Consider the following 24,791-nt stretch of genomic DNA (forward strand, 5'->3'; position numbering starts at 1 on the left):
TAAGTGTCTGAGGCAGGATTTGAACTCAGGTCCTCCTGACTCCAGGGCCAGCGCTCCATCCACTGCACCACCTAAGCTGCCCCACCTCTTAACTCTTAGTTGCTTTGCTTTTTTTTTCCAGCACGTTGTCCACTTCACTGTAGGCATTTATTAAATATTTATTTAGTCATTTATTAGGTACCTACGACAACCACACAAAAGCATACTAACGGTAAAATGCGATAGCAGTCAGAAAAAACCAGACAAAGTGCTATGAGGAAAGTTGAGGAGGGGATGATCCCACTGGGACAAGAAGGATGAAGAGAAGGAAATGGGGTTAGGGAAGACATCATGTGAGTCGAGACTTGAAGAAGGGAAGATTTTCAACAACCATACATGGAAAAATGTTTATCTAATAGGGAAGCAGCATAAAGAAAAACTTGGAAACAAAACAAGACCAAGACAAGACTTGGGAACCATGAATAAGCCAGCATACATAATGAGGGAAGGAGAGTAGTGAATAGGCTAACCAACAGGTTAGAGCAAGAAAATAGGGAGCCTTGAATGCCAGGATGGGGATTTATACTTTTTGTTTGCTTGTTTTAAAAGGGGGAGCAGAGGCAACCAGGGTTAAGTGACTTGCCCAAGGTCACACAGCTAGTAAGTGTCAAATGTCTGAGGCCGGATTTGAACTCAAGTCCTCCTGACTTGAGGGCCAGTGCTCTGTTTGCTGTACCACCTAGCTGAGTTTATATTTTAACAAACAATGGGGAGCAATGAGTAGTTTTGAGGTGGAGAAATGATGCGCTCAAGGCAGTGCATTACAAAGATGACTCAGAGAGAGGACGTAGGAAAAATGTAAAAGAGATAAGAGAGGACTAGGAAGGTACCAGAGCAGCGGAGAACAGGAACTGGACACGAGAGATAGCGTGAAGACAAAATTGGAAGAATTTGGGAACTGACTGGACATCTGGAGTGGGGAGAGGGGAGAGTCAAAGATGACTCCACATGACCTCAATTCCTTCAAGAAGTCCAGAAAGGGGTCCCTAATCACCAGAAACTCCAGGAAACCATTCCCCTGGACAGCCTCACACCAACCGGTCATTTGACTAGTCCCAGTTCACAATAACCACATCAATACAAAATCTAGTGATCCTTCGTTCTAACCCTGCTCTGGGCACCCTGCCTACATCCTCACCATCACATGGCCCCACTGTTTAGTCAATCCATCTGCTGACCCCCCGCAATCCCAAGACCCCTGTTGATTTAGCCCTGCCAGAGATCTCCAACCCACAGGGGCCCCATCTAGAACAGTCAAAAAACTTGGGATGAAAAACAAACAAAGAAACAAACTCTGCACTAGAATTTAGTACACCTAGAAAGAGTCCAAGCTCTGCCCCTAATTAGCAGCGTGACCATAAATGAGTGAGCCTCTCTAGATCCCAGGGTCCTCAGCTGTAAACTGAGCGAATTAGATGATTTCTGTGATCTGGGATCGGAACTACTCCAACCCTTCCAAAGATGGAAAAACAACTCAAACTGTCTGAAAAGTTTGTAGGCTACAAGGTTATATTGGAGAAAAAAGCAGACTGAGATATAGACCACCACCACCACTACCCCTCCCACACCCCCCCGCAAAAAACTGCCTTTGTAGACTCACAGCAAAGCATCTCAGTCTCTTTCAGTAGCCTTCCTGGGCCACTTTAGGGACTACCACAGAAATAATTTAGAGATCTCATCCACCTCCCAATAATATTAATAAAATATTTGTATGAATAATATTTGTGTAGTGCTTTAAGGTTTGCAAAGTGCTTCACAGATATTCTCCTTTGACCATCACAATAATTCTGTGACATAGGTATTAGCATTATCCCCGTTCCCATTTTACAGATGGGGAAACAGAAGTTACATGACTTGCTTAGAGTCAGACAGCTAGTTAAACTGTATCTGAAGCATGATTTGAACTTGTCTCTTCCTGACTACAACTTCAGCACTCTATCCACTACTTCATCTAGCTGCCTCTCCATCTCTTCTCTATATTAACAGAACCACTGACTTTGACCATGTGTCTGCCAGACCTAATTATCCAGACTCCTCCTTATACTTGTACATGTTTGGGAGTGGAAAAGGAGGGTGGTTATATTAATGAGAAGGGCCAAGCCACAGGGAGAGGGGTGTGGCAACTTCCAGATATTTTGCCTCCCTACCCCGATGCCTATGGTCACAACGGGATAGGAAAGTGTGAGACTGAGAGTGCAGCCCTGAAACCAATTATTTGTGGGTCTGAAATAGACCAGTTGGGGGTCTGTGCCCTACAAAGACCTATTCCCCCAGGACCAAGCCCCAGCTGCAATTTCCTCTCTGACACTTGGAGAAGGCCCACCACTTGAAGCCTTGAAGAATCATGTTACAGTATGAATTATATAATCATAGTATTTTAAGCCTGTAATGGACATTAAGGGTCATCTAATCCAACCCTTTCGATTTTCAGATGAGGAAATTGAGGTCTAGAGAGATTGATTTTCCCAAGATCACACGACTAGTTAGTGGATAAACCAGGAATTATAAAAGCCACATCTCCTGGCTCCCAGTACAATGTTCCATCCACAATACCATACTGTGATATTATTAAATATTCTTAATGCTTTATCAGAAGCTTTTCTTTGTATATATGATTTTAATGTGTCATAATGATCTCAGATGTGATTTGATTACATCAAGTTTTTCTGCCAAAATGCAACTCCGTTTTTTGTGATTGAAATCAGTGGAAAAGAATTAATTAAACTTAAATTCATTTTAGAATGAATGTTATGTGAAGTGAGGGAAACCTTTTCTGCACATAACTAGTAGCAGCTGCTTGGAACTACCTACTGCACATGAATGTTGCGTGGTTGTTGGTATGAGTGGAGTTGGGTGGGGTAGTCTGGTATGATTTCTTGGAGGAGGAAGGTTTCTGGCTAAGATTTTAAATAAGGGAGAAAAAAAATTGGCAGGGAGATGGCTCCCATGGGAATGAGAAGGCATGATAGTAAGCAGAATTCTTTAGAGGAAGCAGACAGTCTGAGATTGGGATAAATGGAGGTTTTGTTACATTTGCTAGAAAAGACCATGACTAGGCATTCAGGTTTTATAGTAGCTGTAACTGGGATCCTCAATCAATTACTGTGTAGGAAGGAGAATGTTGGGATCAAAAATAGCTTCAGGAAGAATACAGAATCGTAGAATCTTAGAGTCAGGTAGACCTTGGCTATCATTTAAAGAAATCCTATCTGCTGTCTTTACCAATAGATGGTTGGTTTATCCACCTTCTCTTTAAATACCTCCAAGTGAATCTGACTACCTCCTAATTGACCTATTATTCTACAGAAGGAGAGTCTATTCTTTAGAAAGTTTGCACATTAAGCAAAAATTTAATCCTTTGTAATATTCCCTGATTCTAGTTCTGCCTTCTGCAGAAACAAAAACCAAACTGTTCCCTCTTCTATGTGCTGGCTTATTATGATATTGGGAGCAGTTAAGTGGTCCAATGCATAGAATGCTGGGCCTGCGGTCAGAAAGACTCATCTTCCTGAGTTCAAATCCTTATTAGCTGTATGACCCTGGGAAAGTCACTTAACTCTGTTTGCTTCAGTTCCTCATCTGAAAAATGAGCTGGAGAAGGAAATGGCCCCAGTGGGGAGCATGAAGAGTCAAACGCAACTAAAATAACTGAACAACAACAGTTAGATATTGGAAGACGATTATCTCATTAAGCTGTAATCTCTTCTCTAAGGTATAGCGCGTGAAAAGAGCTCTGAGATTCTCAGCTGAAATCCTGGTTCTGTCATTTAGAACCTGTGTGACTTTGGGCAAGTCTCTTCATTTCTCTGGGCCTTTATTCCTTATCTACAGTATAGTAACTTTTATATATACCGGGAGACCAAAAACCATCATGTGACTCACTTCACTATGATATTCACTTTATTGTGGTATTCTGGAAGCAAACTTGCAATATCTCCGAGGTATGCCGATCCTTCTAAACCTGTCATGACCATGATCTGATCACTTTCTGCTTGACATGGTAGAGCCTATTTTCAATGTCCCTCTTAAAAAGAGGCACCCAGAGCTAGACACAGTACTCCAGATATAATCTGACCAGTGGAGAGTACAGGGGAAATATTATTTCCCAAAATGGACAGCCTGGTTCTATTAATACTGCCTGACTGCTTCTATTTAGAAAATAATTTTTTAAGCTAATTCAGTGTCAGCTAATTCAAACAAAGCCACCAGATTTATTTTCCACACAAACTTCTGCGAATTTCTGTCAAGTCAGATATCTCAAGCCTATGTTTTATAACTGATTTTTTAAAAAATGAAATATTAGATGTATCTATTAAAATTTCTTATTAAAATGATAGACACTGATGCCTACTGAATTTCCTCATTTTGACCTGACATTCCAGCCTAATGAGATCATTTTGCATCCTAATTGTCACCCATCCTATTAGCTACCCTTCCCATGATACACAAAATACTGAACAGATAAGAAGAGCAGTGCCCTATGACACGGAATACTGGAGATCTGATATTTACTCATAGGCAAGCATGTTGTTATCCTTGGTGGAGTGTAAATTCCTTGAGGACAGGGACTTTCATGTTTGACTTTGTATCCCCACAACCTGTCACATAGCACATGCGTAGTGAATGCTTATGGATTGGCTCTTGAAGCTATGTGTAGAGAGGCTGAGGTCAGTGAGGTGTACTATTCTGGGTCGTTGTTGTTCAGCCTTCATTTCTGAAGATGACCAATGACAGCATGGGTGATATCCTGACTTGCACGTGAACTGGATTTAAGTGAGCAGAGCTATGCAAAGCTGTCAGCCTCACTCTCTCTTCCTGAGTCACTGAAGTCCACAGGCAGGACAAAAGTTAAGGGATTAGTCTAGGTATACGTCACATGTCTACAGCATTAACAATAACTGACTTTGTTTAGCACTTTAAAGTTTACACAGTGTTTTACTTAACATTAATTCGGGTTCACAACAACCTCACAAAGCAGATACTCCAGGTATTTACGTAAAGGAAAACTGAGTCTCACAGAGGTAAAGTGATTTGCCCATAGTAAGTGTCAGAGGTGAGATTTGAACCCAGGTCATCCTGCGTCTACGTCCTGTATTCTATCCACCATTCCAGGCTCAACACTGTACTCCTCAGGGATTCCAAGGACTAGAGTTCTGCTCTAGTTCTCTCTTCTCTACACTGCCACCAAGTGGTGGCAGAGTCATATGATATAAACAGTAAGACCGCTGATTTTAAAATGGTGGCACAATTCTAAAAAGCAAAAACTTCCAGGCCTGAGAAGATTGAGCCCTGGAGATCAAGATTATGACTATGAAAATGAATGAGAAGGGACCAGCTGAAGAAATGCTATAGAGGATGCTCATGTCACAGCCATTGCCCTCAGCTTTGTCTGGGCTGCCCAAGTAAATTCAATTGCTGTTGGACCTGCTGGAACTGTTTCCAGTTCCCAGAAGCCACAGCCCCACATGCTACCTCTAACACCCCCACTGGACCTTCTGAGGGGCTGTCAGAGTCAGTATTTTGTGATGGGAAGTGCCAGGAGACTGAAATGATAATTACCTTCAAAATATGTAGTTAGTGTAAAGGCAGCTACTGAAGCAACTCTTTGAAAAAGCACTTCAGAGTACCAAGAGGCAGAAGCACGGTCCGGACTGTTGGATGTCAAAGAAATGAGTTGTCTGTGGTTTACTCTTTCATAAGCTAGAGATACCACCACTGAACTACCTGCCAGGAGTATAGAAAAGTACTATGCAAATAAAACTCGTCATTACAAAGGAATCACACAAAGTCAGAATAGAACTTCAGTCTTTCTGACTTCTTATCTGGTGCTTTTCCCACTCTAGGATGTTGGATGACTCCAGGATGGCTCTTCAGATGGTTGCTTAGGTTATTTCTAAAGCCATTTCAACGCATTTTCATCTCCCTTCAGGAGACCAGCACTTTGATGCTTGGGCCAGACATCAAGTCATTCATGTCACCAGCAAAGAGAGGATGGCTTCCCCAAAACACTAATGAGCTCCTGCAGAACCAGGATACCATACCCTCAGTGGAAACAGTGATAATTATTTCCTTTAGTTACTAAGGGGAAAATGAATTTGTGTATGAGGATTGAGTTATCAAAAGAGGCCAATCAATTAATGGACATTTTGTTAAGTGCCTACTATGTTCCAAGCACATGCTAGATTCTGGGCAAGCCAAAAGTGAGACAGTTCCTGCTGTCATGCAAACATCTCTATGGAGATAATCTTTCCTGGGACAGACATCCCTCTTTTAGGGATTAATTTGGGAGCAGTCCAACTTGGAATTGGGGGATGATCTAGATACCTTAAAAGCCCTTTCTAGCCCTGGGCTTCTATGTGACTTTTACAACATGGATGAAATTAACCAAACAAAGGCCATACAAAACATATTGGGTTTTGTTTTTACTATTTTTGTCAAGTGTTCTATACCTTCCATCTCCAATTTCAATCATTTTCCAGGAGGCTAATAACCATTTTCATTCATTCATCAAATGAGCATTTATTACATATCTACTTTGTGCTAGGGAATACCAAAAAATATATAGTCACTGTCTTCAAGGCTCTTACAGTCTAGTGGATAAATAACATACATATGAATGAAAATTAAATAATGATATGAACTTAAAATACAAGCATCATGAGATAATATTACAAGTCATCTTTGACTCTTTCTTCTCCCTTACACACATCCAAACAGTTTCCAACTCCTGCCAATCCCATCACAATGGGATCTCTCCTTTCTGTTACAATAGCACCCCCAACACCCTACATTTAGGCCCTGATCTTTTCTCACTTAGGCTACTGTCTATCAAATAGTTTCCTTACTTCCAATGTATCCCATCCCATGTACATATTTCACAAGACTATCCTAATCTTCCTAATCTACCTTTATGATCAATCAATATCAACCAACATGCATTTAATTAAGCACCTACTATGCGCCGGGAACTGTGCTAGATGCTAGGGATATAAAGATAAAAGTCAGACATTCCCTGTTCTCAAGGGGTTTACATTCTACTAAAAAGATACAACTTACAACTAGGAAAGATACATTCTCAACACAGATAAATACATATAGGATACGTACAAAATAAATATACAACGATTTGTGGGAGAACATAGTAAAAACTGGGGAAATCAGGAAAGGCCTTTTGAAGGTAGTAGCCACTGAGCTGAGCCTTCAAAGGAATTAGAGGTTCTGGAGGTGAAGAGGAAAAGCATTCCAGGCATGGGGGATACCCTGTGCAAAGGCATGGAGCAGAAAGAGAAAATATCATATGGGGAAATCAGAAATAGTAAGTTAACCAGTTTAGTTGGGAATAACGGAAATAAGTATATAATCATTCTGAAATGATAAGCTGCAGTATGATCGGGAAGGGTCATGAACCTTCTCTTGTTCATATCCTTTGACTAGGGAATGGCTTTTATTTATCAACTAGAGAATGGCTCTTAATTTTATAAATTGGGCTCATTTCCCTATACATTTGAGAAATTATGCCTTTATCAGACAAACTTGCCATAAACATTTCTTCCCAGTTTCCTGTTTTCCTTCTAATTTTGGCTGCATTAGTTTTATTTGTGCAAAAGCTTTTTAATTTCACGTAATCAAAAGCATCCATTTTATATCCTGTGATGCTCTCTATCTCGTTTGGTCATAAATTCCTCCCCTGTCCATAGATCTGACAGATACATTTTTCAATGCTCCCCTAATCTACTTATGATATCACCCTCTATGTCTAAGTCATTTATCTGTTTTGACTTTATCTTGGTATATGAGATGTTGTTCTATGCCTAATTTCTGCCAAACTGTTTTCCAGTTTTCCCAGCAATATTTGTCAAATCTTGTTCCAAAATCTTGGATCTTTGGGTTTATCAGACACTAGACTGTTACAGTCACTTACTACCATGTATTGGGCACCTACTCTATTCCACTTATCCATCTCCATTTATTAGTCAGTATCGGATTGTTTTGATGATTACCACTTTGTAATATGGTTTGAAATCTGGACCTGCTAAGCTGCCTTCCTTCACATTTTATCTTTCATTGATTCCCTTGTTATTCTTGGGTCATGAAACTTCTCTATTTAAAATCCACCAGCAAATCCCCATTGCTTACAGAAAAATTATAAACACTTACCTGCTGCATTCAAAGCCTTCCATAACATGACTCTAATATACCTTTATGTCATCTACTCCATATATATTCTACATTTCAATCGATCTGAACTACTCACCATCCTATCTTCATTACTGACCTTTCCAATCTCTGGGCTTTTGTTCATGACATCTTCAATGACTGGAACATTCCATTCCACAGTCCTCCCCTTCCCCATCTTGGGCTGTTGAAGTCCTGCTCCTGCTCCAAGGCCTACTTTGTCCATAAAGCTGTCCCTGAGCCATTCCTTTCCCCATACCCAGAAATTCTCCCTCTTTGAATTTTTCATAGTACTTTGCTCCCCTAGACCTTTCCTCTACACTTAATTCATTCTCCCTTGTGTCATAATTACTTGTGTGTGCATATCTTTACATACACACGCATGCACATGGCATGCACACACACATGCACGCAGGCACACACACACATACACACACACACACACACACTCCTCCATTAGATTATAAGTTTCTTGAGAGTAGGATCCATATTATAGCTCTCTCAGTAGTCATGAAGTCAGGTAGACCTGACCTCAACCAGCCTCAGACACTTTCTAGCTATGTGACTCTGAATGAGTGATTCTGTCTGCCTCAGTTTCCTCCTGTGTTAAATGGAGCTCATAATTGCACCTACCTCCCAGGGATGCTGTGAGGATAAAATGAGGTAATATTTGTAAAGTGCTTTACAAACCATAAAGAGCTATATAAGTGTTAACTATTCTTACTCTTCCGCAGCTAAGTGGGGCAGTGGATAGAGTGCTGGGCCTGGAGTCAGGAAAACTCATTTTCCTGGGTTCAAATCTGGCCTCAGACACTCACTAGCTGCATGACCCTGGGCAAGTCACTTAACACTGTTTGACTCAGTTTCTTTCATCTCTAAAGTGAGCTAGAGAAGGAAATGGCAAACTATTCCAGCGTCTTTGCCAAGAAAACCCCAAAATGGGGTCACAAAGAGTTGAACATGACTGAAAAATGACTCAATAACAACAATTCTTATTCTTATTATTCCAAGGCTATAATATAGTACCGTACATATAGCTATACTTCAACACTCCCATGGATCAATAGGCATACTCCCTCCATCAGTGCTGATCACAACTCATCCACACCTTCTCATTCTGTGTGATTCTTGTCTATTCTTGTCCATGTCGTCTTACAGATTCTCTATGAAGGATCTGGACTTTGAACCAGAAGAGACTCCCCTTCCCAGCTGACTTGATGATAGGAGTCAGTCGAAACAAGTCCATAAATATTTATTGGAAAGTTAGAAGAAAGTCTCCAGAAACCCCCTATCTTTCTAGATGATTGGACTCTGTTCTTGCCTCTCTACAGGTGGCTGCAGAGTATTTCAAGAACACCACCCTGCTGCTGATGGGAGTCATCTGTGTGGCGGCAGCAGTGGAGAAATGGAACCTACACAAGCGGATTGCCCTGCGCATGGTCATGATGGCAGGAGCCAAGCCCGGCATGTAAGTACAGCCTTCGGCTACTGGCAGATTCATGCCTACAACACACTAGGCATTACTGATGTGACATCTCTCCTCTATAGGGATACTGCCCGGGACATGCACTTTATTTTTCTAGGAATGGGAATGGATTTGCCCTGAACCATCCACACTCCTACCCTATCCTCATTATGACCAGTAATATACATCTTCAAGATGATAATCAACCATTAGGGTGACCATAAAATTGACATTTTTATCTGCATGAAGAAAACTTAGCTACATAAGAATTGAATTCAGAGATGTATTGGAGCCGGCTCTTAAGAGCTAATTGTTAAATTTTCAGAGTGAGCATCTACCACTCAGATATTAGCAAATACTACAAGTCAAGGCTTGATTTTTGCTTTTCATGATTTCTAGTCTTAAGAAAATAATGGAGAAAATGTTAATGCATAAATAATAATAATAATGTAAAAATAAAAACACAATGTCTAGGATGTATAAACGTAGCTGTCAGCTCAAATTCTGTGTTCATATTTCTACTTTGAGGGTCCATCAGATACAGAAGCCCAGTAATTCACTACCTTCTCCATCAAGTAACATTTTTTTCTGTTCTGCCATTTCTAAAGTCAGAGAGACTGTTTACTCCTTGACAAGTGAGATCAATATATGGATGATGCCCTGAAAGGGCACTAACATTGCCCCATGTTAGGTCTACCAGATTACCAACACTGCTCCTTCCACTGTACAGAGTCAGTCTTGATTGCTTAATTATTTCTGTTTTTGTAGAATGAAGACAAGAAGATAAGTACCTTCTAGGCATATGGAGAGCATTAATTGAGTTCCTATCAAAAGAATTAGAAACTCTTGTGAATCCTTTTTGCAAAGTAGCTACAAGAAAATGTTCATCCCAGACTAGATTCTCCTTGACCCATTATCCACCTATTTCTTGATCCTTCCCACTCCCCATTTCCCCACTTCCCCCATCATTTGTTATAGGAGCTCACTGGGTATTAAAAATCATTTGAATGTCAGCCTACTCAAAACACCTTTAGCGCATTACCCTACCAAAGTAATAATTCAGAAATTAGATATGCTGCCTACCACACTCTACCAAATCGCATTATGTTTCTTGTCTATAAAATAATGAGGCTGTTTTCATATATGCCTTATAGAAATACATACTCATATAGTCACAACCTTATGTAATACATCAAAAAGTCAAATAGAAATGTTTTTGAATGATCCATGTCCCTGCTCTTTCCCATTAATGAGTATAGCCAAGAATGGTGTTACAGAGGAGAGAAACAGGAAGCATTTGACTTTAAGGGGGTTCGGTGGCTCAGTGAGAAAGCAATAAACCAAATACTGGGTTCTGAATTCTGTTCTCTACTTGACCACTGAAAGACCTTAGCTGTTTTCCCTTTATATTTGAGGGTTTGGGAACACTTGAGTTCAAATTCAGCCTCAGATACTGACAAGCTGTGTGACTTTGGGCAAGTTATTCAACTTCAGCTTGCCTTGGTTTTCTCATCTGTAGAGTGAGAATGATAACAGCACCTACTTTCCGGGGTTGTTGTGAGGATCAAATGAGATGCCCCAAAAGTACTTAGCCCACTACCCGGCACACAGCAAGCACAACATAAATCTTAGCTATTGTTATTCCAATAGTAATGCCTCACTGAGCTCCCTCATGAGGATGTTGTCTGAGATTTTTTAAAAGTATTTTTTGCATGCATTCACACACAGGAGAATTACATGGCTAATGTCTAGGGTGAAGGAAGAATGGTTGACAAATACTTTACTTCTGTCACCAGTGGTACTGTCCATGTAAGTAAGGACTTGTGCCTTGCTTAAGACCATTAGATCTTGAAATTGCATTTGCTGACAAAATGGATTAGATTATTTCTAAGATCCCTCTCAGTTATAAATCTATGATCCCATGATTTATTATTTAAAGATCTGTGAGAATGAGACCCTTAGAAATAGACTAGTCCATATTGTAAATAAAATTAGCATGGCTGGAGAAAAAAAAAACAAATTGTGTTTGCTGGTTCTCTGGTATGAGATGCAAGTCCAAGTTTGAGCCTAATAGATATCTACAATTATTGACTAGATTAGGACCATCCAATGCAAAAGCTACTGAGAAATGTACATGCCACCTAGAGGAAGAGTCCAGATGATTTGTTCTGAAGGTTCTAGATTGCATTCTAGATTGTATTCCAGTCCTCTTTGGAGTCCCATGAGGCCCCTTGCTGGCTTCTCAGTTTTTCTGTGGCCTCCTTCCTTCCAGGCTGCTGCTGTGTTTCATGTGCTGCACCACCCTTCTGTCCATGTGGCTCTCCAACACCTCCACCACCGCCATGGTGATGCCAATTGTGGAGGCCGTGCTGCAGGAGCTGGTCAGTGCTGAAGAAGAGCAGGTCATGGAGGCCCCTGGCAACTCCAGCACTGAAGAAACTGAGCCAATCAGTACAGTTTGCTTGAGTTTTCCTAAATCTTTAGCTCTCTCCTCTTCCCCATGCTGGCCCTTAGGTCTCTCTTCTTCCCAGAATATCTCCCTGCTCCTATGACTTACATACTTACCTGTATGGCCCTATTTTCCAGTCTTCCCCCTAAAACCCTGAACTTTTTCCCTTGAGACTGGTCACTGCCAATCCCTGTTTCTCCTTCCTATGACTGCCTCTACAAACTCCTCCTTCTCCTCCTCCAAATGTTGTGGGCCATGTCCAAAGTCCAACCTGAAGCCCATCTATGTATGTTATCCCTCTGGGCCTTCAGAGCAGAGAAGGAAGGCATGGCTATCCACCAAGGTACTCCGGGAGTTAGGAAGAGACAATGATCAGTGTTCCTGGAGGCTTGAAATACCTTCTCACCAAGCTCAGAACCCTTAAAGAAGCACTCACTGCCCAATGTCACCTGAAGCCCCAATATTTTCTCTCTTCTCTCTCTCTCCTCCTCTCCAAATATAGGCCTTGGTGAAAAAAATGGACCCCCTTCTCTGGAGCTCATTTTTGTCAATGAAGAGTGAGTACATCCATTCTCCAACAGGAAGAGGGGCAAAGTTTCTGCCACCTTTTATATGTCTCTTGTGTACTTAACATATTCTATTTTACATTATAGTTAGCTATACTCTGTTATTTATAGTTACTGAGAAGCAGCAGGACGTAATGAACTTGCCTTGAAGCCAGAAAGACCTAGATTCAAGCCCCACTTTGGAATATTCTGGCTATATGACCCTGGGCAAGTCACTTAACTTTTTAGGGTACGGTGTTCTAGTTTTAAAACTGTAAGTTTCAGAGAAGGTGCCTACTTGCATTAACAGAGGAAGTTGCCTACGACAGTGAAATCACAGCTCCAATTCCCATCCCTAGTTATTTGTCCAGACATATTATCCCTCCTACTAGCTGCAAAGTCCTTGATAGCTGGCGCATTTGTAGTCATTGCTCAGCACAGTACCTTAGTAGGTACTTAAGGAATGTTTATTTTTTCAATTAAAAAAATAAATATTGAGTGGCAGAATGAATAAAGCATGCTCTCTCATCTCTTGTTCTTTTTGCTTTCTTCTAGCTCATCAACCCCAGATTTCCCTTCTCTGATGCAGGGCAAGGTATTGCTTCTTATTTTTTCTGTGCTCTGGGATCACTCATCAGGCTAGTGGGAAGAATCAGGGAGGTAGCGATGCCTAGCCTCCCTGGCCCCCAAGATCTTCACCTTCCTCTGTCTAATGAAGGCAAAGAACCACTCAAAAATGGAGGGGTGGGGGAAAGCATCCAACTCTTGGCAAGTTGGTGACTGGCATCACCTTCTACTACAGGGTCAATCCTGAATGACTTATAATGATGGACACTACCTCAGAAAGTACAAATTATCTCACGGGGAAGCTAGGTGGCATAGTGGATAGAGTGTGGGGCCTGGAATCAGGAAGGCTCATTTTCCTGAGTTCCAGTCTGGCCTCAGACACTTACTAGCTAACTGTATGACCCTGGGCACCTGTTTGCCTCAGTTTCCTCATCTGTAAAATAAGCTGGAGAAGGAAATGCCAAAACATTCCAGTATTTCTGCCAAGAAAACCCCAAATGGGGTCACAAAGAGTCAGATCCAACTGAACAATATCTCATTTTTCACAAACCTAATATAGGAAAGTCCAGATTTGTAAGAAAGATACATTGAGGTGGAGTGGGGGGAGAACATCATTAATTACTTTAAAGAAAATTTATTCCTATTCCAAAAAGGATTCTCCATTTAAATAGTATTAATAGTCCTAAAAATAGTTTTAGTGACCCTTTAAATAGCAAACTTCTCTATATTTAAAATAATTCAATTTATAAAAATTCAATATGTACAGAATGTTAAAGGATTCTACATATACACATGTATAAATATACATATATAAGTTAAACAATTTATATATAATATATATAAATTAATCAATTTAAAGTTTTTGTCATGGATCCAACTGACAATCTAGTCTATGGACTCCTCAGAATCATGTTTTTAAATGCATAAAATAAACTATACTTAGAAAGGAAACCAATTATATTGAAATACAGTTACTGATCTGTTATAAAAGCATGCTCACAAATCCCAGGTTAAAGAACTCTGGGTTTAAAGGATTTTCTTTATTTTAAAGGGAAAAAAAGAATCAAGAGTTTCTTTAGAGAAAACAAAATTCCAAAAAGTTAGGATCAACAAGAGAGAGTCATCTTCTACCAAACTTCTAACTTGGTGTTTGACACTGAGGGTGTTTTGGAACTAACAACAGTATTATCACAGCAGTAATAATTACATAAGGTTTTAAAGTTTGCAAAGTGTTTTTCTTAGCAAGATGGAGGCAGAACTGTTCAGAGATGGACAATCCCCGTCAAATGGTCACTTTCCTTGGCTTCCAGCCCACTGACTCCACAAAGTCAAGCACCATTTTCCACACCCATCCCAAGTGTCAGGGGTACTTACCTAGACACTTCACCCTAGACATCCTTCTCCTGGCAGGCTTACTACTCTTGTTCCTACAGAACCTGAATGGAGTACACATGATCACCAACCCTATCAAGCCTGTGAAACCTCAGAGCAGGAGACAGAGCTCACCGCAGGTAAGGGAGTCGGAGGGAGTCCCATTTCATATATGAAGCATGTCTTGAGAGTGTGTCGTCTTTCACGAAGGCCACTATTCCTGCAGACTTCAGAAGATCAGGTGTTACACTGTTTAGTGGTGTCATATCTAAGCCCTCTTTGCCCAGATGGATGTGGCCCACTCTCGTGGGCCACAGGAAGAGAGTAACCCCTTCCTCACCCACATGAAGGCTTGAAGGGTCCGGCTTAGGTCCTACCCAGGTGAGACAGGTATGGCACTGGTGCCAAGCAAAGTGGCCTATTCCCCTACAAATCTGGCCCAACAATGGGCCAGGGCTGGGGAGGAAAGGGAATGAAGAGAACAGGAAAGTGAGTGCGATTCCCACCTTGTTCTCTGGTCCAAGCTTTAGACCAGTTTTACAGAACAAATCCTTTTATTAAGTGGATTTGTTCTGTGAAGTTTGGATTCAGTCAAAGGGCTGCACTTGAGGACCTAGAGGGCTATCACTGGAAGGTTCCCAATGGAAGACAGATCATAATAATAACTCACATTTTACATACATTAAGATGTTTGGCTAACCTAATAACCTGAGGTAGGGGCTACTATTATTCCCATTTTAGAGATTAAGAAACTGAGGCTAAGAGAGGCTAACTAACTTGCCCAAAGTCACAAAGCTAGCAAGTGTCTAAGGTGGGATTTGAACCTAGGTCTTCCTGACTCTAGGTCCAGCACTCTATCCACTCTACCACACTGGCTTCTGCTGGTGAACATCTGTCAGGAAAACTGTAGAACGGATTCCAACTCAAGGACTATACGGCCTCTGAGGTCCCTTCCAGCTGTTGAATTCTGGGATTCTGTGAATAGAATGTCAGCTCCTCGAGGACAGGGACTATTTCATTCCTGTTTTTGTATCCCCAACTTCAAGCATAGTGCTTACAGATAGCAGATGTTTACTAACTAGTAGTAGTAGTAGTAGTAGTAGGTAGTAGTAGTAGTAGTAGTAGTAGTAGTAGTAGTAGTGGTAGTAGTAGTTAGTAGTAGTTGTGGTTGGTGGTGATGATGGAGGTGACAGTGATAATGGTGGTGAATGAGGTACTGGTGGTGATGGAGGCAATGATGAAGATAGAGGTGAAGGGCAAATGTCTTTCCTGGAGTATGACCCTGGACGCCCCATTACTTATGATGCTCTCTACACCAGGCAGCCAGAACTGGGATGGAGGGGTACAGTACATTTCCTTTGGCAGGAACGGCTATTAGTCCTGCCCCCTGACCCTAGGAACCTGGAGCTGAGCAGCAAGTACAGATCCCAACATGATCATATGGTCTGCAAGTGCCTGTCCCTGAGCATATCTTATGCTGCCACCATTGGGGGCCTGACCACCATCATTGGTACATCCACCAGCCTCATCTTCCTAGAACACTTCAACAAGTAAGTCACATGGAATTTTGTCTCAGGCAGAACCTGCCAGTTTAGAATAATGCCACCTTTGATTACAAAGGCATAGATTAGGGTTCAACAGAGCAGACCTGTAGCCTTTTGATTACAAAATACCATGTCAGGTTCTGAACACCAATCTTTCTACAGAGTAAAAAGACTTGATGGTGAAGCATGGATTCCTAGTGGCTAAGCAAAGGGACATCTCAGCCATCTGACAGTCCGCCTACAAAACACCAGTGGTCTGTCTGGGCATCCTTTCCAGTCCAGCATTCCTGAGAATAGAAACAGCCCTAAATGCAACTCTGAAATATATAAAGTTTTTCTTTGGATAGAGAGCCGGCCTTGGAATCTGGAAAGATGTGGTTTTGAGTACTTCTGACACTTGCTGGTCATGTGACCCTGGTCAAGTCACTTCACAGCTCTAGGCAATTCTTTAAGACTCTAGGTTGAGGAACAGAGGACAATCTGCTTTGGTCAGGGGAATATCCTCAAATGGAGTTCCCTGTAACAATGAAATTACAGGTCTAAGGAAAAAGAGAAAGAGGTAGTGGCAGAGACAGAGACAGAGAGAGACAGAGAGAAACAGAGACAGGATTCAATGACTGTCCTTTATCTTTATGATTACTCAGGGGCATTTTTTTTTGCTTGCTTCCTAGTTTCTACCAAGGTCCTAAAGAGTTGAGGTTGTTGGCCAAATGACTTCTAGATATAGAATATGTCAGTCTATAATTCTAGGCATCATCCCAACCACATCTGCATTCCAGAGCTTGTTAACACCAAAGTGCCGTTTAGAACTTCATCCTCCCAACCATCCTGGTCACTGACCCAACTCTTTCTTTTCCAGCCAGTACCCAAGTGCTGAGGTGGTGAACTTTGGGACCTGGTTCCTTTTTAGCTTTCCCATCTCCCTCATCATGCTGGTGGTGAGCTGGTTTTGGATGCACTGCCTGTTCTTGGGTTGCAAGTGAGTAGACCCTAATTCAGAACCCCTGTCGATCCCTCTCAAGTACAAAAGACTGGCATAGTTCCTCTGTGCTAAGCACTGAGGAGGAGATGGCAACAGTTCTAGCAGTGTCCTCCTGAGAAACCTTACTTTCCCCAAGGACATCTTTCCTCTGACATCTCTGGTTTAAAGGTGACTTTTTAATAAACCTTAAAAGAGTTCTTTGGATTAGGGGTCAGGAATTCTCCATTCTAGTCCTAGCTGTTTCATTGATTCAAAGACATATCAATTATCTAGTCAATCAGTCAATATTTATTAAAAGCCTACTATGTGCCAGGTTCTGGACTAAGCACTGAGGATACAAAGAAAAGCTAAGAAAAAAAAAGTTCCTACCCTTTAGGAGATGGGGAAGACAATATGCAAATAACTGTATACAAACACATAAAGCACATAATAAATTGGAAATAATCAACAGAGGGAAGGTGCTACTAGAATTAAGAAGGATCAGCAAAGGCTTCTTGTAAAAGGTGGGATTTTCCAGGGATAAGAGGGTGAATCCCACAGTGCTCTACTGTGGTTGGAAACCACATAGAGTTGACCACAAACTGGGAAGAAAGGACAGATGAGGCAGAGAATGAGCAGAGCAGGGCATCAGGATGGAGGACCACAAGTCCATCCTTCACAGGGATCAGTTGAAGGAACTGGGGTTATTTGATCTAAAAAGAGAAGACTCAGAAGGGACATAATAAATGCACCAGAACAGATGCCACTGGAAGAGAGATTAGATGTGTTCTGTTTGACGCCAGGCTTAGGCTGAGGAGTTGTTGGTGGAAGTTGCAAAAAGGCAAGTGTAAGCCTAATATCAGGAAAACTTTCTAACAATTAGAGATGCCCAAAAGTGGAATGGTTGGCCTCAGGGGAGCACGGGGGCACAGCTCTGGGCACTGGAAGTTTCCTAATAGAGTTTGTACAACCACTCGTCTGATATGTTATAGTTGAGATTCCTTTTGGGAGATGGGTTGACCTAGATGACCATCCCAACCTTCAATTTTGTAATTCTGTGAACCCTCACTAGGGAAGCTAGGTGAATCAGTAGATAGAGCACTAGGCCTGGAATCAAGAAGACCTGAGTTCAAATTTGGCCTCAGACACTCACTAGCTGTGTGGCCCTGGGCCAGTCACTTAACCCTGTTGGCCTCAGTTTCCCTATCTGTAAAATAAATTAGAGAAGGAAATGGAAAACCACTCCAGTATTTTTGCCAAGAAAACCCCAAAAGATGTCACAAAGAGTCACACATGACTGGACACAACTAAACAACAACAATGAATGCTCACAATTTAAACTAATTTTAGTAGAAGCTATACCCAAATTAATTATGTGAATTAGAGATTTTTTTTTTAAAGAAATACAGATCAATGACTTTCAGAAAACACAGAGTAACTCCAGCTTATCATCGAAAAGTGGCTCCAAATCCTATCCTGTTTAGTGAATACATAAGCCATTTGTGATTAACAAATTCCCTTTGGATAATAATAACAATAGTTAGCAATTTAAATAAATTTAAATAAATGAAGAGTAAATAAATTAAATAAATAATACAGTGATTTAAAGTTTACAAAGTACTTTGCACAAGTTATTTCATTTGATCCTCATAACAGCCCTGTGAGGTAGAGGATAGCATTCTCCCCATTTTATAGATGAGAATACTGATGCGGAAAGGGGTTAAACAACTTGCCACATGCCACACAGTTAGTAAGCGTCTGAGGCCAGACTTAGACTGTCCTAACATCCATAAAAATGTTCTCCTTGTGCCCCCTGAAGTATTGTTTAACTGGCTTGGCGAACTGCACAAAGATAAGCTCTAGCCCAGGCCAAGTTTTCATAAATTCCACAGCATAAAAGTCTAGAATTACACAGGGGATAGAGCACTGAATTTGGCACAGCCCATGATTTAAATTCTGCCTCAGGCACTTAATCACTGTGTGACCGTAGGTAACTCAATTCCCCCTTCTGGGCCTCAGTTTCTTCATCTGTAAAATGAGGATGCTAATACTTGCAGTGCCTACTTCACTGAGTTGCTGTAAGAGAAGTGTTTGGGTAACTCCTGAAAGTGCTTCATAAATGTGAGGTGTTGCTACTAGGTCTGTCCCCCAAAGAGGTCAGAAAAAAAGGGAAAGGACCTATATGCACAAAAAGATTTATAGCAGCTCTTTTTGTGGCAGCAAAGAATTGGGAATTACAGGGATGCCCATCAATTTGGGAATGGCTGGACAAGTTGTGGAATATGATTGTGATGGAGTGCTATTGTGCTATAAGAAATAAAGAGCAGGATGCTTTCAGAAAAACCTGGGAAGACTTATATGAACTGACACAAAGTGAAGTGAGCAGAACCAGGAGAACATTGTAACAGCAATAATGTACAATGATCAACTGTAAATGACTAAGCTATTCTTAGCAATACAATGATCCAAAACTATTCTAAAGGACTTACAATGAAAAATGCTATCCATTTCCAGAGAAACAACTGAAGAAGTCTGAATGCAGATTAAAGCATGCTTTTTAAACTTTCTCTATTACTTTTATTTTCTTGGTCTGCATTTTCTTTTGAAACACAGCTAATACGGAAATGTTTTGCATGACTGCACATGTATAATCTATATCAAATTACCAGCCTCCTCAAGGAATGGGGAGGGGAGGGAGGGAGAAAATTTGGAACTCAAATTTTGAAAAAACAAGTATTAAAATTTTTTATTGACGTGCAATTGAGAAGAAAAAATAAAAATTAAATGTAAAAAAATCATAAATGTGAGATATTATTTAAATCAGAATTTTATAGTCATCAGGGCACTGGCAAACATAAGAGAAAGAAAACAGGGTGATTGATGATGACTATTTATAATAACAAAAACTGCTCATATTTCCATGTTGTTTGATACTCTAGAGGGAAAAATGCATTCCTTACTCCTACACTATGAGGCAGGTGGTGGGAACATTATTAGCCTCAGTTTTGTAAGATGAAGAAACTAAGTCTCAAAGAGAGGAAGTGCCTTGCCCAGCCTTATAGACTAGGACACAGTAGAATCCGGACTTGAACCTACGGCTAGTATTCTTTCCGCTACTCCAAGCAACCTATAACATCACAGAGACATCTCATATGCAGAGATCTACCACCTCACATTGATATACAAGAGAAAAAGCCAGACACCCTCTGAATTATGTGTACTTGGGTGGGTAGAGGCAGGAGTGGGTACATGGTATGGAGAAAGCGGGGAACATTTGTGCTCCAAAACGTGTTTCACGACAATTGTGTTGTCTCTCCCGTTAGAATGTGAGCTGCCTTGTTTCTCTTTGTATCTCAAGCGCTTTGCGCATAGTAATAACTTAATAAATACTTTTTCAGTTTTTCAGTTCAATGATAAAGTGGGGCTAGAGAGGAGAGAATGTAGCAAAGGAGGGAGAAGCAAGCGCAGGACCACAGAGAGGTAAGGGCTTGACGTCTGATCTACCTTCTAACTTCTCCTTTCCTTAACCTGAATCCTCCTTCTTCCCCTTCTCAGTTTTAAAGAGACCTGCTCCCTGAGTAAAAAGAAGAAGACAAAAAGAGAAGAGCTGTCAGAAAGGCGGATTCAAGCAGAATATGAAAAACTGGGAGACATTAGGTAAAAAGCAACCTCCTCTCCTTCAGGAGATAACACATAAGGATAACACAGAAGAAGGCTTGTTGGGTTTTTTTGTTTGTTTGTTTTTTTCAGGCAATCAAGTAAGTGACTTGCCCAGGGTCACATAGCTAGTAAGTGTCTGAGGTCACATTTGAATTCAGGTCCTCCCGACTCCAGGACCAGTGCTATATCCACTGTGCCACCTAGCTGCCCCATTGTTGTTGTTCAGTCGTTCTAGTCATATCCAACTCTTTGTAACTCCATTAGGGGTTTTCCTGGCAAAGATACTGGAGTGGTTTGCCATTTTCTTCTCCAGCTCATTTTACAGATGAGGAAACTGAGGCAAACAGGGTTAAATGACTTACCCAGAGTCACACAGTTAGTAAGTATCTGAGGTCACATTTGAACTCAGGTCTTCCTGACTCCAGGCTTGGAGCTCTATCCACTGCACCACCTAGCTGCCCGAGGCTTGTTCTCGAGAGTCTCAAAGTCCAAGGATTTTCCATTTCTATAAACCCAAGCTTTCAAGAGGCACTACTGACCTAGCATTCAGATGACCTCACTACCATTATCCCAAAAGCATTTCTCAAAGTATATTCCCATAACAGGTGAAAAGTGGGAGGAGAAAAGAGTAGACAAGGGAAAGGAAGCTCAACCACCCTTATGAAACAACAAGGTGTACCCTCCTCAAAGGCTCCATCTCCAATTATCCCTCATTCAATTTTTACAGCCTAACACAGAGCCATCACTTGCGGACAGTGGGGATGGCTCAGCAGGGTATGGTAAAAAGAGCACTAGATTTAAAATCATGGGGCCCAGATTTGAACCCCACCTCTTCTACCCACTACCCAAGTGACCTTGGGTAAGTTACTTCAACTGTTTGGGCTTCAGTTTCTTCATATTTAACACAAGTCTAGATACTGGACTAAACTGGGTCTCTCCTATTTGTAAATCTATGTTTTTACTTTTACAGGCACAGATGGGCTTTTGTTTTGTGTTAACTACCTAAGGAAATGTTTAATGCAGTCTTGCAAATAGTCTCTAAGTATGTACCTGCCCACAGTAGTTTTTACCAACTGTTCCCACATGACCAAAATCACGGTTAGTGATTGCTCATCTTTCTATTAGTGGGGAACATATATGGCTTGAAGTGATCAAGTGGAAAGAACGCTGGATTGTAAGTCATAGGATGTGGGTTCAAATTCACACACACACATTTACCAGCTGTATGACCTTGGCCAAATGTCTTACCTGCCCAGAGCCTCTGCTTCCTAGGATGCAAGACCATTCCAGTAGCGGAATGAGGGAACTAGAGGATTGGGGATCAGTCAGTGGATGTTTCCTTACTGTTTTGTAGTTACCCTGAGATGGTGACTGGATTCTTCTTCATCCTAATGACCCTGCTCTGGTTTACCCGGGAGCCTGGTTTTGTCCCTGGCTGGGATTCATTCTTTGAGAAGTAAGTAGTAGAACCTCCCTCTTTGTGAACAGGTGCCGCTAATTCCTCACAATGCAATCTCTCATTCCCTTTATTCTTCATGGAAGAAATAGCCCAAACCATCTTTTTCTTTCTCCCTTCTTCCCCTTACCATTCTCCCTGCCCATCTTCCCCACCAGAATTGGCCTAGAACTAGCTTACCCCCTTCTCGGGAATATTAGAGAAAAAGAATCATACAACCTCCCCCTATGCCCTATATCTACTAGAAAGGGAAGGAAAGAGAATTCTGCACCTTTTCTAAGAATTAAAATTTGCCCCCCACCAAAAAAAAAAAAAGAAGAAAAATGCTGCTTAAACTTTGACCCTGGAGAAGAGGTGAGAAATTGCATCTCTCTTCCTTTTTCAGAGAGGAGGGAGGGCTACCAGGCATGAAATCCTGCATTACACTATTAGAAGTCTCTTCCATCAAGAAGTGGTTGATGTGTTACTGAACTGCCTTTTTTTCTCTCCTTAATCTGTTACAAGGGATGGGTAAGAGAAGAGAAAGGAAGGAAATAGATGTGATATAAAAAAAAAAGAAGTGTCAATGAACAGATCATTTTTATTCATTTTTATCTGTTCTGAATTTAACAAACCAAATAAAATGGGAATTTGCATGGACATCATTGAACAGAAAAAGACAATAGAGAAAAGATTCTATCAGGTGAAGCTTGCTTTAAGTGTATAAGTCTAAACGATAGCTTTCACAGCTGTCCTGCTTGTCTAGCTTTCTTTACAGCCTTCCTTCTGTTCTTTTCTCTCCATTTAAAAAAAAAAAAGATGCCTCAGGAACTTTCTTTTCTTTCCCTTAAGATAATTTTTTTTAACAAAGAAAGAAAAGTTTTTCTCTACCTAACCTAAAGCCTTCCTATGTCAATTTGCCAAGTTCCTCTTATGCTGGCCCTTTGGGAAGCTATGTTTGGAGGACACAGCATACCATTTCTATTTTGTGTTCCCAGATAGGTATGTTTCCATGTTTTATTTGGTGCCACCAAAATTTTTCCAAGCAGGTGATACTGATTATTTTACTCAATGATTTTATGATCCTACCTTGGTGGAGAAGAAGGGAGCTATTTGGGTTTTTTGGAGGCAATCAGGGTTAAGTGACTTGCCAAGGGTCACACAGCTAGTAAGTGTTTGAGGCTGGATTTGAACTCAGTCCTCCTGACTCCAGGGCCAGTGCTCTATCCACTGCACCACCTAGCTGTCCCCTACCTTGTCATTTTAAAGTTCAGGCCTCAATTTTTTTTTAATTTAATAAACTAGTCAATGAAACTAAATAAGGTGCCCCTGTGAACCAGGCACAATGGTTATTATACACAGATTGCTCTTTGAAAAAAAAAAAACCCAACATTCTGAAAGAGAAACCGCACGGAATTTGATGATGGAAAATAGAAGTCCAGGTTCTTCTACCTACGCCATTTATCATGTGGGACCCTGGGCACAAATCGATCAACTTCTTTCTCTGAGTATCGTTTGCACAACAGGAATCTTAATAGTGTGTCCCAAAAGTCTTAGTGCAGTTTTAGTTATTAAAGCTTAAATTAAAATGCTAATAAACTTAAAAATTAAAAATGAATCAAATTGAAATTTTGAATAAATTAAAGCTTTAATAGCCTAAGGCCTTTGGAATATCCCATACTTGCGCCACTTCCGTTACAAGGCTGTTGGGAGGAACAGATCAGACAATTACACCAAAGGGCTTTGTAAGCATAAGATGTAGTAGAAATGTAAACTGCCTTCATCATGAAGGCCACTGCTATCATTACTGCTCTCCTACAAGGCTGACACTAGCACATAGTAAAGGCCTCAGTTTGACATTCATGCTCCAGTTTGAGGAAGCGTGTCTCTCTTTGCTCCCCAGTCAGGCTGCCACTTCCTGGGACCAAGCTTCTATTCCCCCTTCTTGCCCTAAATGACTGGCCCACGCTGATTAAAAAAAAAATCTGACACCCTCACCTCCCATCCTCACCTTCATCACTGCTGAAAAGTTATGTTCTGCCTTCAAGATGGGAGGCACGCCACATTTCTGGACACCATTCCCATCGCCAGTCAAATCCTCTGTAGTAACTATTTCCAGGAAGAAGTTGGGTTAAATATAGCCAAGAAGTGATCATCCAGACTTTGCTTGGAGATCTGAAAGGAGAGGGAATCTCCTATCTCCCAAGGCCACTCATGCCTTTTTGGAATAGCTCTGCCAGTCAAGTTCTTCCTTATGTCAAGTAGAAATTCACCTCTTGACATCTCTGCCTCATTGCTACTAGTACTATGCTCTAATCCAGGAATGGGGAATCTGCGGCTTCAAGGCCGAACATGGCCCTCTAGGTCCTTGAGCGTGACCCTTTGCCTAAGTCCAAATTTTACAGAACAAATCTTTTTATTCTGTGAAGTTTGGGTTCAATCAAAGGGTCACACTTGAGGACCTAGAGGACCACGTGTGGCCTCGAGGCCGCAGGGTCCCCACTCCTGCTCTAAGGCTTAGACAGGAGGATCTTAGACATACTTCATTTCTAAGAAGATAAAGGAAAAAAAGCTCTTGAA

The 24,791-nt window shown here is 41.2% G+C and overlaps 1 protein-coding gene across 1 annotated transcript in view; it reads left to right on the forward strand.

The window, feature by feature from the left end:
• Nucleotides 1–24,791, forward strand: part of SLC13A4 (solute carrier family 13 member 4) — a 52,364-nt gene that overhangs the window by 15,783 nt on the left and 11,790 nt on the right. Inside the window, exons 3-11 of the mRNA XM_036760875.1 lie at nucleotides 9,546–9,682; nucleotides 11,952–12,130; nucleotides 12,631–12,685; nucleotides 13,229–13,268; nucleotides 14,674–14,751; nucleotides 15,977–16,161; nucleotides 17,015–17,134; nucleotides 20,672–20,773; nucleotides 22,131–22,232. Of these exons, the coding sequence (XP_036616770.1) occupies nucleotides 9,546–9,682; nucleotides 11,952–12,130; nucleotides 12,631–12,685; nucleotides 13,229–13,268; nucleotides 14,674–14,751; nucleotides 15,977–16,161; nucleotides 17,015–17,134; nucleotides 20,672–20,773; nucleotides 22,131–22,232 (998 nt within the window). The remainder of the gene's footprint in view (nucleotides 1–9,545; nucleotides 9,683–11,951; nucleotides 12,131–12,630; nucleotides 12,686–13,228; nucleotides 13,269–14,673; nucleotides 14,752–15,976; nucleotides 16,162–17,014; nucleotides 17,135–20,671; nucleotides 20,774–22,130; nucleotides 22,233–24,791) is intronic.

Source organism: Trichosurus vulpecula, chromosome 5, assembly GCF_011100635.1.
Source record: "Trichosurus vulpecula isolate mTriVul1 chromosome 5, mTriVul1.pri, whole genome shotgun sequence".
In the NCBI taxonomy this organism is placed as follows: domain Eukaryota; kingdom Metazoa; phylum Chordata; class Mammalia; order Diprotodontia; family Phalangeridae; genus Trichosurus; species Trichosurus vulpecula.